General features: G+C 36.0%; 1 protein-coding gene across 1 annotated transcript in view; it reads right to left on the bottom strand.

Moving 5' to 3' along the window:
• DMD (dystrophin) overlaps window positions 1-15,370 on the bottom strand; it is a 1,000,055-nt gene that overhangs the window by 325,288 nt on the left and 659,397 nt on the right. Inside the window, 1 exon segment of the mRNA XM_031557153.1 lies at window positions 3,837-4,072. Within this exon segment, the coding sequence (XP_031413013.1) occupies window positions 3,837-4,072 (236 nt within the window).

Raw genomic sequence — 15,370 nt, 5'->3', positions numbered from 1 at the left:
CTAGTTTGACTATTGGTCTCACTCTAAGATATAATTCCTTCAGAGAAATTTGCTCAGCCATCCCTAAACATGTACACTCAACCTAGACCCTCAGAACCAAAAGCTGTAGCTAAATTTATTAGCACTGTAACATTATTATAATACTTTTTAATACTTAATACTTAAATAAAAACATATTTTCAGCCACTACAGCTAAAAGCCATGTTTTCAGTAACATATGCTATGAGAAGTTTGCATGGACAGCATGCAAAACCCATGGATAAAATTCAAAATTTAAAGATATTATAGCAGTTGATTTCTTTTAACGGAATTGCTAACTATTTTCCTGCTCTGCACAGCATTCATGCTTCACTGTTTTCAGTAGAAATCTATCTACTCCCATTCCAAGCTTTCCTCAAAATATAATGATGCCAAAGCAGAGTTTCAGAGTAGAGGCTTTCTGGCATCTTAGCTAAGGAAAGGTTTCATCTTTCTGTAACACAACAAAACATAATTTATTATCCTGTTCTTCTGTCTGTATTTCCTCTTTTATAAAGAACCCTTACTTAAGCATCAAATTTAAAATACCTTATTTGCTCTGAAGTAAGGACAATGAAATGAAAAAAAGTGTGAACTTAATTCTGCTACGTTCCTTAGCTACTTACATCTTGGCATATTATATATTCTTATTTCCTCTGAACGTCATTTATAAATGGAAGGTTATCTGAAGAAAACATATACATGATCCTATTGTGAGCCTGCCTTAAATCTATTTCTTTGAGGATCAAATTCCACAAAGCATCAGTATTCAAGCAGATGATTATAATAATCTGCCCCTAATGAAAACATGGAACCGATGCTAACATTTTTTAACTACAAACTTTTTAGAATCTTTTACTTTAATTACACAGAATGTATGCAATGATAGGCAGAAAGTAAAACATAGCACATTTGCATGAAAGAAATACCTACTACTCATTTGACAGAAAGATTAACTAGAGATGTCTGAAATGAACAGTCATTATATTATTCATTTAGTTTGTTCATTTTACTATATAGAATGTGCACTGCTTAGCAGAATTTTAGTTGCTCCGTTTCTTTCTTTAAAGGAAAGCTGCCACTAAAATATTTTCTTTTTAAAATGGCTGTCTTGTTTTGCTTTTTGTTCCACAATTAGCCCTTGTGCATGCTACTTTATTATCCTAACCATTCACACAGAAGTACCAGTACACTGTGATCACTTCCAAGCAGAGGTTCAAGTGGGGGTTAATGATGTCTTAAACTTTTACGGGGGAAAAATATGTCAGAGTTAGCGGCTTTGGTCTTGTGACACAATCAGAATGAAATGAACCTAACCAAAATGCCCTCAGAGACTTAGCTTCGATAACATTACATGCTGCTGTGAAAGAAAGGACAATCTAAGGTCACTTACTTTTACCTGGACGGTTTAGAAAATGTCATGTTACATACGTTGCTAGGATATCAGATTTCTTTGCTTTTAAAATGTTTGCTTTGACATTTCAATTTCTTATAATAAATGCAGCTCTCTCTATTGGAAGAAATATGAAACGGAAACAAAACCCCAAAACAGTAAGGGCTTGGTAGCATACCAACAGTTCTGAATTCTAGGTGAACAACTTGAGATGCATTATAATAAAACAATTTTAGGAAACATATGCCTTCATAATGATGAATTTTTCTGAGGAAGGCAGGCAGAGTTAAAATGATACTTTATACCTAAATTCAAAAATCTGATGCAGAAAACAAAACAAAACATTGTCAATCTACTAAAATGGAATTCCTATTAGAGCTAACAGTGCTAGTTCCCTATGGAGGTGAAACCAACTATCAAAGCAGATCACAATACAATAGTGTGACTTCCAATGACTTTTGAATCACTGGGGATGCATGACTATGCACATTACACAATGTGCAAATTTTGGAAGGTAACCACTACTTTTAGATTTCCAATTGAGATAATCTTTGTCATGGCTTTTTACACGTCCAACTTCATCAGCTCACTTACTGCAGTAGACTCCATGTGCTAGAAAGCAAGGCTTTTGAAGAGTGAAACCTAAAATGTACATTCAATTTCGAAAATCCTGGCTAAAACTGACTGTTAATCTCACCTAATAATTAAATGACAGATTTAAGAGAAGAATCAAAGTTTCACTATGTTGATCCCTATCTACTACGTGGTGCCTTTTCTTGATGATCACTAGAGAAGTGGGAGAAAGTTAACAGAACTGCAGTCTATATTTAGACATCGATTCTTCCATTTCATCAGAGACTATATTAAATGTCACATTCTGTTGCACAGTCAATTAGAGAGGTAAACACACACAAAAAAAGAGTTTTCCTGCTGGTTTTGTTACCAGCACAGCATGGGATTGAAAAAAGAGATGGTACCCAGCCAAGAAAACAAGTGAGAGGAAGACTACAATAGTGCTGACTTAACTGTCTTTTCAGCCTTGAGTTAAGATGAAATGCAGATATAAACCAGTCAATTTTACAATGTGTATAACATTAATGACAATTGTGGTTCTCAAGAGTTAGTGGCATGAACACACATTTAAGTAAAGCAGATATATAAAAGAAAAGTAGCTGAAGTTTTTGCCTGCCACAGTAATAAGCTACAGTGAGGCAAAAAGAAACCCAGATCATTTTGAACCGAGTATCTGAGAATATAAAATTTTAAAGCAATTCTCAAGAAGACAGAAATATAATCTACAGACAATTCTTCTTTAGCTCTTTTCAAATGACAAAGCAACTATTTTAATCTTGTAGCTTTACAGAAGATGCAGTAACTACCAATTATTATTAAAATATACACATCACTTCTAAAAGATGCTTCAATTAATAAATGATTATATAATTCAACATAGTAAATAAGTATAAGAAAACAAACAGAATAAATCCTACCAGACATCTGTGTATTTTAGTGTACATCCTTCCTATAACACTGTTTAGTATAGTTACAAGGCAATATTTGTCCATTGTTTCTTTCTGTTTTTTACTTTAAGCAAAAAGGTAGAATGTCAATATCTTCCCTAAAATAAATCAGACTTTCTATTAGGAGAAGGAGGAAGCAAAAGTGTGTTTTATAACAGAGTCCCAAATTCAGTTTAGAACAGAACTGAATGTAAATTTAACATTGCAAAGTTTTGCACAGGCAAGCCAAATCTTTTGTATTGAGCAATGCTAAATCCGGAAGGCAGGTAATTAACTTTCAACAGTATAACAACAAATTAATTCTATTGCTACTGAGTAGACAAAGTTAGTTTAGTCTTCTTTGTTCTTGCACATGTATTTCTATATTATTTTTGTGTGCTTTCAAAGATAAGTAAAAGCTGATTGCTGACAAAACACTTGCATTAGCAAGCTGTTCTTTTGTTTAGGATGACTGAGGAGCTTTTCATAACCCTAGAGCAGCAGGACAGAAGGTTCTCAAGAAGTCATTACAAAAACAATGCAAGAAAAAGGTATGCAGTAGGGTATCTTTTCACCTGGCAATCTGGAGTTTACAACATAATTCTCTCTTTCTCTAGTGGTTCATATTTCAATCACTGCCATACATACTCTGTTATTACACCATCAGTACAAGCAACAGAAAGATAAAAAGATTTGATCTAAGTAGCAGGGACGCTACTAAAGAATCATTTTTTGTTTGTCAACTAATTATCTTAATATTCAAACCAATAACTATGAGATAAAGTAGCTTATGTAGCCACCATAGTGGCTACTTAAATAGCCATAGTACTGTAGTCTATCATCTCTTCTGTATCTCCTGCTGAAATGATTTTATATGGAATAAAGATCATGAGGCTTTCAACTTGAAAAATCAGTGTTTCTCATACCTTTTGTTTGATGATCATGTCGTTGATATCATCAAGATCACCTACTGTCACTCTCTGAGCTTTTATCTCTCGATCCAGTCGAGAAAGCCAGTCAGTTAGTTCTGCCCATGCCTTATTGAAGTCAGCTAAGGCTGGAACCTCCAAAACCACAGAAGATGGCATTTCTGGTGTGGAGCTGGTGGTTTCCTTGGTTACCCTGGTTTGTGTATCCACAGCAACAGTTTGACCAGAAGTTACTGAAAAAAAATAAAAATAAAAGATTACTGAATAAATGAATTATCATGCTTATTTCAGAAACAGAATTTATGCATTAGAAAGGGTTATACAGCAATAATCTCACTGCTTTGCTATTATGTTTACTGGAAATATGAAAACTAAAATTAAATGAATATATGAATTCATTTTTCCTTAGTATTCCTACTATACTATATGTTTAACATTCAGCAATCTCAGCATATTCAAATTTCATCCTGGGCCTTAGTAGCACAAAAAAACATATCTCAATATAATGAGAACACTCACTCAAGGTCACTGTAGAATCTCTAAATATGACTCATCTTCCAGAATCTAGCAGTGGGGTTGAGTAGGCTGTAGTATCTAGTTTATCACAGCATGACCATGTATCTAGAAACACGTTTCTTCTAAATTCTCCAGCTACCCTGTAGCTATGAATTTGTCTCAGTGACAATCTTCTCACTTTCTGTTATTAGCCAGTATTTCCCATAGGCTCTACGACTGATACGGATGCTTTCATAAAAAATACAGCCTTGGACAATTCTCACATAGTAAAATTATGTGTTATAATGTGAAAATCAGTTAAAATTCTTCCTTTTGTTTGAAGAAAATGGGCACATCTTTTGTGCCCTTTCTTGATTTAAAATAGCTGGGTTTTAAAGAATCAGTGGATTATTCTGTGCTTGGCTTAAGATGCTAAACCAACTAGAAGTGAAGATTCTGAATACCTACTTCTTGAAGTAATTTCTATCTTAATCAACTATCTAAACAACACAACTAAACATGAAAAGCTGAAACAAAGCAGTGCAGAGTGCCATATGCATAAAGAGACTACGAGTCTTCTAACACCAAGCTGCAAAACATGGTTATGTTCATGTTTCATGGCTATGAATATGGTTCACCTGTGTCTTTCCAGTCTCTTTACAGAGTAAAGAGAACCAGAGAACCAATTTCCTGTTAGATGGTCTTTAAGATGAAGGAAAAAAAAAAAACACTCGCCCACACAGAGCAAAGAGATTTTGGGTTGGTTTTTTTTCTTTTTTTCTTTTTTTCCTTTTTTTTTTTTCTTTTTTTCTTTTATGCCATTCAGCAAATTAGGTCTGAAGTCGAAAAATGGAAGCAGCACGAAAAGGTTCAATAGTTCGGCCATAAAATTAAAATAGTAAATCAGTAGCATCAACCATTCTTGCCAAGAAATTTAGCACGCCTTTTTCAATGATAAAAGGTTTGAGTTACTTCACTGGGGAATCACTGATGCTTTTCAGCAAGGCAGAAAGAGAAAGAGCTGTGCACAAGTATCAAAATGATTGTCACTAAAAGCAGTGTAAGATGCTCTCGGCATTAAAAAATGCTGAATGATTATAAACAATTTACCAAATCAACTAACATCTACATTATTTATCCAGCCTGAATAAAGAGCAATATTATGATAATCAAAGATGACTCCTGTGAATGGTGATTTTTAATGGCATATACTGCAATTAAACAAAATATCCTCCCATTCATATCATTGCTGTATTTCTGAAGTGCAACCTTGTATTTTACCTATTTGTGCTTTAAAGTCACATACCTGTGAAAAACTATGAAATGTACTAATTACTATAAAGGCTGTTCTAATAAAGAACACTTTTAAGGAAAATCACACAAGCAGATGAGAAAATGCATATGTATATATTTTCTGACGTAGAAAGAGGCTTGTAAAGTGTTCATTTTTTTGTAACACCCCACTGTTTACTATGACGGACTATCTCGTACAGTTACAGAGTGGCAGTTTTACCTATAAAAACCCCCCACAACCCTAAAGAATGACCTTTCTTTCCAACTGTATTTCTTTTTTTAGACTTTTGTACAAACTTGTAAATAATTATTAAATGATATTCATCAATCGCTTTTTTTGTTTTGTTTTGTTTTTTCATCTCTGTTGCAATTACTCCAGATATGTTATGCCCCATACTAATAATTCTTACCTAAATGATGTAAACAGAAGCATTACAACAAGGTGATCAAGGGATTCACCAAGATGATGAAGGACTGGAGCACCAGTCCTATAAAGAGAGGCCAAGGGAGTTGTGAATGCCCAGCCTGGAGAAGAGAGGAGGCTCAGGGAAATCTCGTCAGTTTTTGTAAATCTCTGCATAGAGGGTGCAAAGAGCATGGAGCCAGGCTCTTTTCAGTGGTGCCCAGAGCCAGGAGAAGAGGCAGCAGGCACAAACTGGAACATGCAGGGATTCCCTCTGAACATCAGGAAGCACAGCTGCCCATAGAGGTTTGGTCATTTTCTCCTTGGAGATCTTAGGAAGCCTCTTAGACATGGTCCTGGGCACACTGCTCTGGGTGTCCATGCTTGAGCAGGGGTTGGGCCAGATAACTTCCAGAGGTCTCTTCCAGCCTCAGCCACACTGGGATTAGTCAATGCCTCAAAATGACTCCTGGTATAGGTAAATCATTAACAGTACTTTAGAGTTCTTACACATCACTTCGTCCATGTGAGAACCCTTCTTTGTCTTCTGACTCAAAAGCTTGCTTCCTGAGGTACTTCTTGCAATAAGATTCTAACTGATTTACTGAGGAGGCAAGTGATGGATGCTACTGTATGGGAAAATTGGGGAATGATATCATCATGTCCTGTGAAAACAGGATGCAGGTGGGAATTCCTGCTCCCTCTTATCTGTTGGCAAGGCCTGGAAGATGGGAACAAAGGAGTTTCTGCTGAGATCCCAGAGCCAGAATCTGACACTCCAAGGAGAACTGACTCAACGACATTGGATTTGAGCTGTCACTCCAAAGAGAGCTGACTCAACCACTTTGGGCTTATAAATAAGTTTGTACTACCATTGAAAAATCGTCATCATCAACAGAACAACAGCACCCGATGACCCACCACTACTGAAGATCAGTGACTGAACTACAAACCACACTGGATCCATGGTGGTGACTATTTCCCTCTTGCTTCCTACAAAGACTCCTTGCTTCTATTTCCTATCTTTTCTATCGCCCTTCTCCCCTTCCCCATCTCCCTGATTAAGATAAACTGGTCAGACCAACATTTGAACCACTGCTTCTTAATCTCATGCTGGGTATATAAAAGAGCCTCCTCTCCCTCCTATAAATTGGAGCAAGACAGCCCATTGCTGTTAGCACCAGATCAGAGGGAGTCCACGCACAGAAAGTAATGTACTGAGTCTGTTGTTCACTATTTGACATGACTGGCTGAGGGTATGGCTTTGAGCTGGGGACTCAGTTCACTGCAAAAGTTCTAGCTCACGGTTAAAAGCCTGTATCTTGAGATTCATGACCCTTCTATTCAGCCTTTGTTCCCTGTTTTGGAGCAGATCAGAGAGGACATATTTCAGCAGCGAGTGGTGATTGGCATTTTTGGCAACAGACATGATATTTCCCATCCTTCTCCCTATGGCAGCAATACATCATAGCTTTCCTTTGGCTGTCAGCAGATGAAGGAGGACAGAGTTTGGCAACTACTGCTGCAGAGGAGTAGAAAAGGAGAGAAAAGATCACAGCTTCTTCTTACAATGGCAGATCACAAATGACTCCAAAAAATGGATGGTCCTGTGTTGTTGCAACTTTAGGCTGTCAGAGCTAACATTTAAAACAAACCCACATCAAGCAGAAAAGATGAGGAAGGTAGGAACTCTACATTAAGACTTGTAAGATGAGAAAGGAAAGAAAGCTACGTAATGTTCTTTTAAGACAAGGGGAACTTAAAAAAGAGTTACTTTTCACATTCAGACAAATAAGAACTATTTAATTGGTAGATTCATTTGCTATTATGTTCACTTGCTAATGTACGCTGAAGCTAGAAAAGAATATCAACATTAAAGAAGTGTTATAATTAGTTACTTATTTGACTGAGTTGGCACTTAGAGCCTGAAAACTGTAATGGTGTGAAATGACTCCAAACAGCATCAGAGAAATAAATAAATAAATAAATAAATAAATAAATAAATAAATAGTCTCTGCGTTCATTGCTCTACCCAGAAATAAGGTGAGTTCAAAAAAGAAGTAATACCTAACATCCTCACATGTAGAGTACCTCTGCAAATACAGTGCATGCAGTTTACCAACACTGCTTTGGTTGTACGCTTTTAATGTTTACAATCAGAAAGCTATTGAATGTTTCATCTTTGTTCAGTGGGTGAAGAAAATGGCAGAGAAGGCTTTAAGCAAGTCTGTCTTTGAAGAATATCATTTATTACCTTCAGGTAATAAGTGTCTCCGTGCCTTCCTCTCTCTGGGCTGGATACTAACAACCTACTGGACACTACTATATATTCAAGACATAAATTCACAGGATTTTCTCTATTCTCTCACTCCTGTATGGGATTTCAACTCCACACATCAGTCATGATTTCCTGTAACAACTCCAAAACGCCATCTGATTACATCCTCTCCCCACATGAACTCCATAAAACTGTAGGTTACACTGATTCAGAAAAAGTCTTGCAATTTTCACCAAGCCATTCCACATCATGGTCAAGACATGTGCAATTACTAAAAAACATAGCTGAGTGTTTAATTCAGAACTTAACCAAAGCAGCTAAGTGTTAAAAGCATGCTTAAGTGTTAATTTCCAGTCTCTACCAAGGGATGGATGCTTAGGTCCACTTCCATCTGGCCACACGTTCACACAAACGCCTTGTATTTCCTCTGTGACTCCAGAGGCTCTTAGAAAATGAGAACAGTCACTTAGTTTGGCATTTACATAGGATACATATATCTTGTCTTATCTGAGAAGAAATTCCTATTCTCACTAGTACATCAGGAAGATCAAAGAAAAACTTTCTAAAGAACTCTACAGACCCTCTGTAAGTAAACACAGGATGTCAGATAAGACAGCCTGATATCTCTTAGCTTCTTACATATTTTGGCCTGAGAATACACTGAGTTTGCTAATATATATACATATATACATACACACACACACACACACACACACACATATATATAAACACACACACTTTTCTTCCTTTGAATGGCAGCTATTCCAGAAGAGACTATTCCTATCGTTCTAGTATATGTTTTCACTGCTCTGACTTTGGGTTAATTTTTCTTTTGCTTTTGAGGTACTTATTTTGCACCAAGAAATTTGAAATACTATAGTAAGACCTGTAATGTATGAACAGAAGAACACTGAGGCACTGACCACTATATCTTACTTAAAAGTTTCAAGATGCATTATCTAACACTACTGGACTAAGGTAATAATCTGCTCCATTTTGACTTAGCAGGTAAAACTTCTGAATTACTTCTGAAGTTACTTAGAGCAATTACCGTAAGAATGTGGTTGCACAGTATGTTTCTCTTCTGATATTATCCTCCCTGAGAACAAGAATACCACTAGAAATAGTACATCTGTCCTTTCTCTTTCTTTTATGGTTGCACAGATATGATGTGATTAATTCAACGGAAGAGTATAAATAATTGATTAAAATTAATAGAGAAATATAAATCAACACTAATGACACAATACATAGCAATAGATCTTATCCTGAAGAAATTTATCCAGAACTGCACTGATGATTTCTGTGACTCAAAGGGGATAACACAGAATCAAACCATTACTCTCAAATATCCAGGAAACAAATCCTATCCTACTGTATTACACTAGAAACATGATCAAGGACTTAATCTTTCAATTTATTTAACAGTTGTATCAGTTCATTCCTGTGACACAATAAACCACAAAACAACAATTAGAAATAAGGACGTTAAACCACATTGATCTGTAGCTTTACCCATAACTCTTTGTTAGCACCTTCTACTGTCTAACATAGATGGAAACAATATAGAGTGGTAACAGGAGCAAAATAAAGCACAGAACTAAACTACTTAACATGAAGCCCAAAACCAATCTAGCGATACTCCAGGTATTCCAGTACTCTAGGTACAATAAGTAGATGTGATTTTCAACTTGTTCTTGAACCTTGAAATACACTGGAAGAAAGTTGAGGGAACATGGCTACTCTATGACTCTTGTAAATAGTCTGTGATGCTAAACATCAAGAACGGAAGTAATAAAAATGTGGCATGAAATTGAAATTGAAATATGAAATGCAGAAATAAAAGCAGAATTAAGTCATCTGCAGGAAAGTGGTTTTTCTAATTTGTTCTGCTTATTTCGGTGATGTGTTTCAAGACAGCATCAGACTGACAGCTTTGAACAAATTAAAATCTATTTAGCTAATGAACAGGAACAGAATGGACAATACTCCCAAAAATTTCAAATCACTTAAAGCATCCCTTCACAAGGTAAAGTATTTAAATGGAGCTGAATCCATTCACAGTATTCCTAACCATTCTTCTGAGTGTATTAATATTGCAGTTTTAATTACACAGGATAATTATGAGGGCTATAATCCCTCCCATTTTATTATATTGTCCCACAAAGCCAGAAGCAGATATTGATGATATGGCAGTAGAGGTTGAACCTTCCCACCAATATTCCATGACATGTTATTGCCATGTGACAGATGGCAGCAGAGGTGCACTCTGACACAGTGGGTCTGATGTGGAAGTGTGGATGAACTAAAGGTGTGACACAGATCCTCTTCGTGAGAAGAAAACATCAAAAACCTACTGACATTTACTGATGCTTGCTGAACATTGATGGAGACCAACTAGTGGATGCAGATAGGCAGCATGTGGTGCATTTCAGCAGTGGCGACAGCAACATGAAAGACAAGCCACGTTACGAATTGCATGCAGATTTTTACAAGCATGACACGAAAGCTCTTGTTCATGGCTGGTTAAAATGCATAGGTAGTGATGGCAACTATGTTGAAAGATAGCTTTTTTTTTGTAGCTGAGAATTTACACTATTAAATACTGCTATTGCACTCTGTATCTGTTGTAGTTTCAGTAGAAATATATAGGCATTACTTTCAGAGTGACCAGGTCAAAACTTTTTGACAAAGAAGAAATAACACAGCAGCTGAATGTAGGTTTTCAAGCAATTTTCTTCTCTATCCTCAGGATTTATTTCCACAGTTAGGAATATCAAGTGAGGCAGAGGCCAGCCCTAAATCCTTTAGACAATGAGTAATAGTAACATAGACCTACTAAACTCAGATGCATTTTACTCCTAGGAAAATAGAAAAAGAATACATTTGACATACTCACAGAAAACATATCAATTAATTGTTTTAACACAGCAATATCACCTTCTCTAATAGTGGGCCAAACTCCCCAGTCCACTGATTCAGAAGAAACACACCAGGCAACAAAGGCTTTGTGTATTCCACAGAAAGGCTCAGTGCCATCATACCAGCACTTCTGATGTGAACCTGAGTAGGAAAAACTTGATTCCACAACGACACGAGTTAAAATATATTGTCTGCTAAAGGCAATTCCTTTAATATTTTTTTTCTTATTCTGTGTCATTACAGTCAATTTTCTGCTCGGTTTAAGAACCCACACTCATATTCTTAAACTCCAGGCAGACTTCCCTTAGAGAGGCCTGGGAAGGTGGCTCTGGGGCTGATTTATTCCTTACACTTGTCCCAGTGATAAATGAATAATCTCATCTTCGTCCTTCAAAGTTATGAAGGCAAAGTTATGAGTACACTGGGCTTTCCCTTGCGATACAAGCCCTCCACACAAGGTGTTCTCTGCCAATGACACCTCTGCAGAGCAAGCTACTGCTACCTGCCAAGTATTCTGGGTCACAAAGGAGTTCAGAAAGATAAATAATAGAAAAAAACAGTGGGTAAGAAAGTTCAAATTTTGATAATAGCTAATATAAATGTTTTTTAAAAAAATGTAGAGCAAAGACAGGACTTCTCTGCTGGTCTAAACACAGACTAAAGTTCTCTATATTGATAAAAAAATCACTGCCAATGAAATTCCATCCACTGGTCTAAATGTGCAAAATACTTATCCTTACAGCACTGTATCTCTATGCTAACATTTTTGTAACAAATAGACAAAATAACTAACTAACTAAATAATCATGTTTTGAAATGATCCTTTTTCTGTTTGAATAATTAAAAATATGTCTGACTGTCCTAGCCTTGAATATTTTCTCAAAAAAAATACTAGGAAAAAATAATTTAGTAACTATATGGATATTTCATTGATAATGGATATTTCATTGATAAAAGCTTTAGTTTAAGAATATTGACAGATGACACTCAGTATTCGATTTTATGAAAACCTAGGTAATATTTACATTACCTGCTATTGACATCAGTTTATAATACATTAAAGGAAAGGCTGAGATAGCTGGGACTGCTTAGGCCCTAGCTTAAGGGATCTTACCAGTGTACGTAAATATTTGAAAGAAGGATGTAAAGAAAGGCTTTTTCAGTGATTTCCAGTGACAGGGCAAAAAGTATAAACTGAAAGGAGGTTCTACCTGAATATTAGAAAACACAGCTTTACTGTGCAGGTGATTGAGAGCTTGCACAGGCTGCCCAGACAGACAGTGGATTCTCCCACCTTGAAGATCATCAATGGTCACCAGGACATGGACCTGCTCTGAGCATCCCTGCTTCAGTAAGGAACCTAACCAAGTGATCTCTGGAGGCCTCCAGACCTCCAAACCAAACCACTCTGTACAGCTACACATTCAGGTTCAAAAAGTCTCTGAGTCAAATAAGAAATAGAAGATAACGCTTTGAGAATGGAGCAGCTAAGACTGAAGATAATACATGGAAATAATTGAGGCACAGTGTTTGGAAACATCCAAAAGACTGCTCTATGTGTTTGTGGCAAAAGCTTCAAGTCTGCACTACTCTACCCACTTTGACTCAAACAGAGGCCAATTAAAGAATGTAATATATATTTGTGAACTGAGCCATCATTATTGACTCCTGATCTTCCTGGATCTATAGCTCCATCCAAAACTTTCTTAAAGATAAGCAGACCAGTTTCTTTTTACTAAGAGATGTTTTCATGGCATTTCCAGTGAAACCTTCCTTAGGCAAAATTCAACATCATTGATGAGTCCATTAAAAATTGAGTAGTAAAAGGCAAGGATATGAACAAGTGTAAGAATTAAAGCAGATAACTGAAACTAAACACAGTCTAGCAGTAACTAAACTATGGCTCTACATTCAATTTAAGATGTGTCACTGATTACATTACCAAGGCTAATTTAACTACTAACGCATATTCTAAAAGTTATGTGAAAACTATATTCTAGAATTATATCGTTCCACCACTGGATACTCATTAAAATACTGAGATTTAAAAAAATATCATTCGCCCATAAATATAATCTATTCCTTCTACAAACTGTGTATCAAATGTAACTGTTTAATTCCTCTTTCCGATCAGTAGCTTAAAGGTTACCTGAAGAAATATCTGCATTACCACCAATATTTCCACTACAGTAAAAATAATCATTTCTTGATACTACCAGCATTTTCATTACAAATACAGAAGTTGACTAAAATGACATAAATTGGAAGTATGTTAAGAATAATCGTTTACTATAACAAAAGCAAAAATAACAATAAAATGTTTGTGCTTTTCCCCCAAACAATACTCTCTTATACCCTAACTGTGATATGAAGTACCAGGAAACTCACAGCTGAGACAAACAACTGTTTTCTGGCTTGCCTGTGCCCTAAATTCTCTATTCTCATAATTTATTTGAGTCTTTCCCTTAAGCTCATGTAACATGTTCTCCAACGCAAAGAGGAAAAACTTAATGAAACAGGAAATTCAGCGATTCAATTAAAATGAAGAAGTAATAAAATTATTAGCTCTTATTACATATATAACTAAAATCCTCTTTTGATACTTTTATACTTTTAGTTTCTTGTTTGGTGAATACTTCCTTGTGAAGATTTCACGTTTGACCAGAATGGTTCTTGAACCTGACTGTATATAACAGTTTGCACAGAACAAAGTCATACCGCATCTTAAATTATTCATATACATCGGTTGCTCAGAAAATAATGCCTTCTATTTTTTTCTAAAACTACAACCAGTACAAAGAGCACAATAACACTACCTGATAAAGAAAATTTTCAGCTACAATACACTATTCACACAGTCTCCTTTATGAGCTATGCCTTTTCACCAACAATAAACAAGAGCTTGCACGCTGTGTTCTTAACAAGGTTTATCAACAGAGGTGACCCACTGTTGCTGTTGCCACTGCTGAAGCGCGCCATCCACTGCCTCACTGTGCTCACGTTCACTGCTTGATCTCCACATATGTTCAGCAAGTGTTGATGAATGTCAGTGAGTGCCATTTTTTCTGCATCGGCGAATTCAGTGACACACCTTTGCTTCACTCACACTTCCATGTCAGATGCTGTTGTGTCAGACTGCCCCTCTGCTGCCATCTGTCCCACAGCAACAAAACGTTACAGGATATTGGCGGGAAGGTTCAACCTTTACTGCCATGCCACCAGTATCTGTCTCTGATGTCACGAGCCAACACAAGAGAACAGGAGGCAGCCCTTGTTTTTATTTGTTGAAACACTGAGTGGATTATCACATGGCATTTTTGAATAGAAGTTTTCACTTCCTTCAGAAACTAAATGCAGACTTTTGACCACATTCCTACATACATTCATTCATGGTGCCCTGCTAAAATAATACATTAATCTTGCATAAAGGATTCTATGTCTGACAACAACAACAACAAAAAAACCCAACCAGTTAAGGGCATTTAATGCATATTAATTTTCATGTTTTAGGATGACACATTCTTTCTTCTTAAGCAAACATGAAATATCTGCATAATCGTTTTCGTGAGACTTTCAAAAGGAAACCTCGGGAAGTCCTCATACAAAAAAGTCATTTCTGTGAGCAACAGAAACACTGAAAATGTTGTACTGCAGTAGCACTGTAGGTCCCACGGAAATTTATGTTACCAGAAATGTAGTATTAATCTCTTTATGTAAAATTAGTCGATGGAGCTGCTATTTGCCCTGCAATGACTACTTACATATTTGAGTTTTTAAGATTTAATTTATCCTGTGTTCTTTAAAATTTTGAAACAAAGGAAGTGTTGACTAAAATGCTGCAGCCTGGTTTTAGATCTTCTGAGGTAGACAGAGGAATCAACACAAGGAGTCTCTTTAGTGATATTAAGACACTGTCAATAGGCAATTTTATTTTTATTTTATTAATATTATTGCTTAATTCCACCATTACTTATATTCATATTTTAATTGTGAGATATATTTTTTTCTTTTGTATATTTATTTTTATCCCCTGTATGTTTTCAGTAATTCATTCTTTCGTTCCCAATTAAGTTTCTCAACATCTAGTAACACATTTTCTTTTCTAGGAAGTCTAAAGAGACTTTTTTTTTTTTTTTTTTT

Source organism: Meleagris gallopavo, chromosome 1 (genome assembly GCF_000146605.3).
Source record: "Meleagris gallopavo isolate NT-WF06-2002-E0010 breed Aviagen turkey brand Nicholas breeding stock chromosome 1, Turkey_5.1, whole genome shotgun sequence".
NCBI lineage: Eukaryota > Metazoa > Chordata > Aves > Galliformes > Phasianidae > Meleagris > Meleagris gallopavo.
Note: the sequence above shows the minus strand (reverse complement) of the source record. Positions and strands in the feature narration are given on the sequence as shown.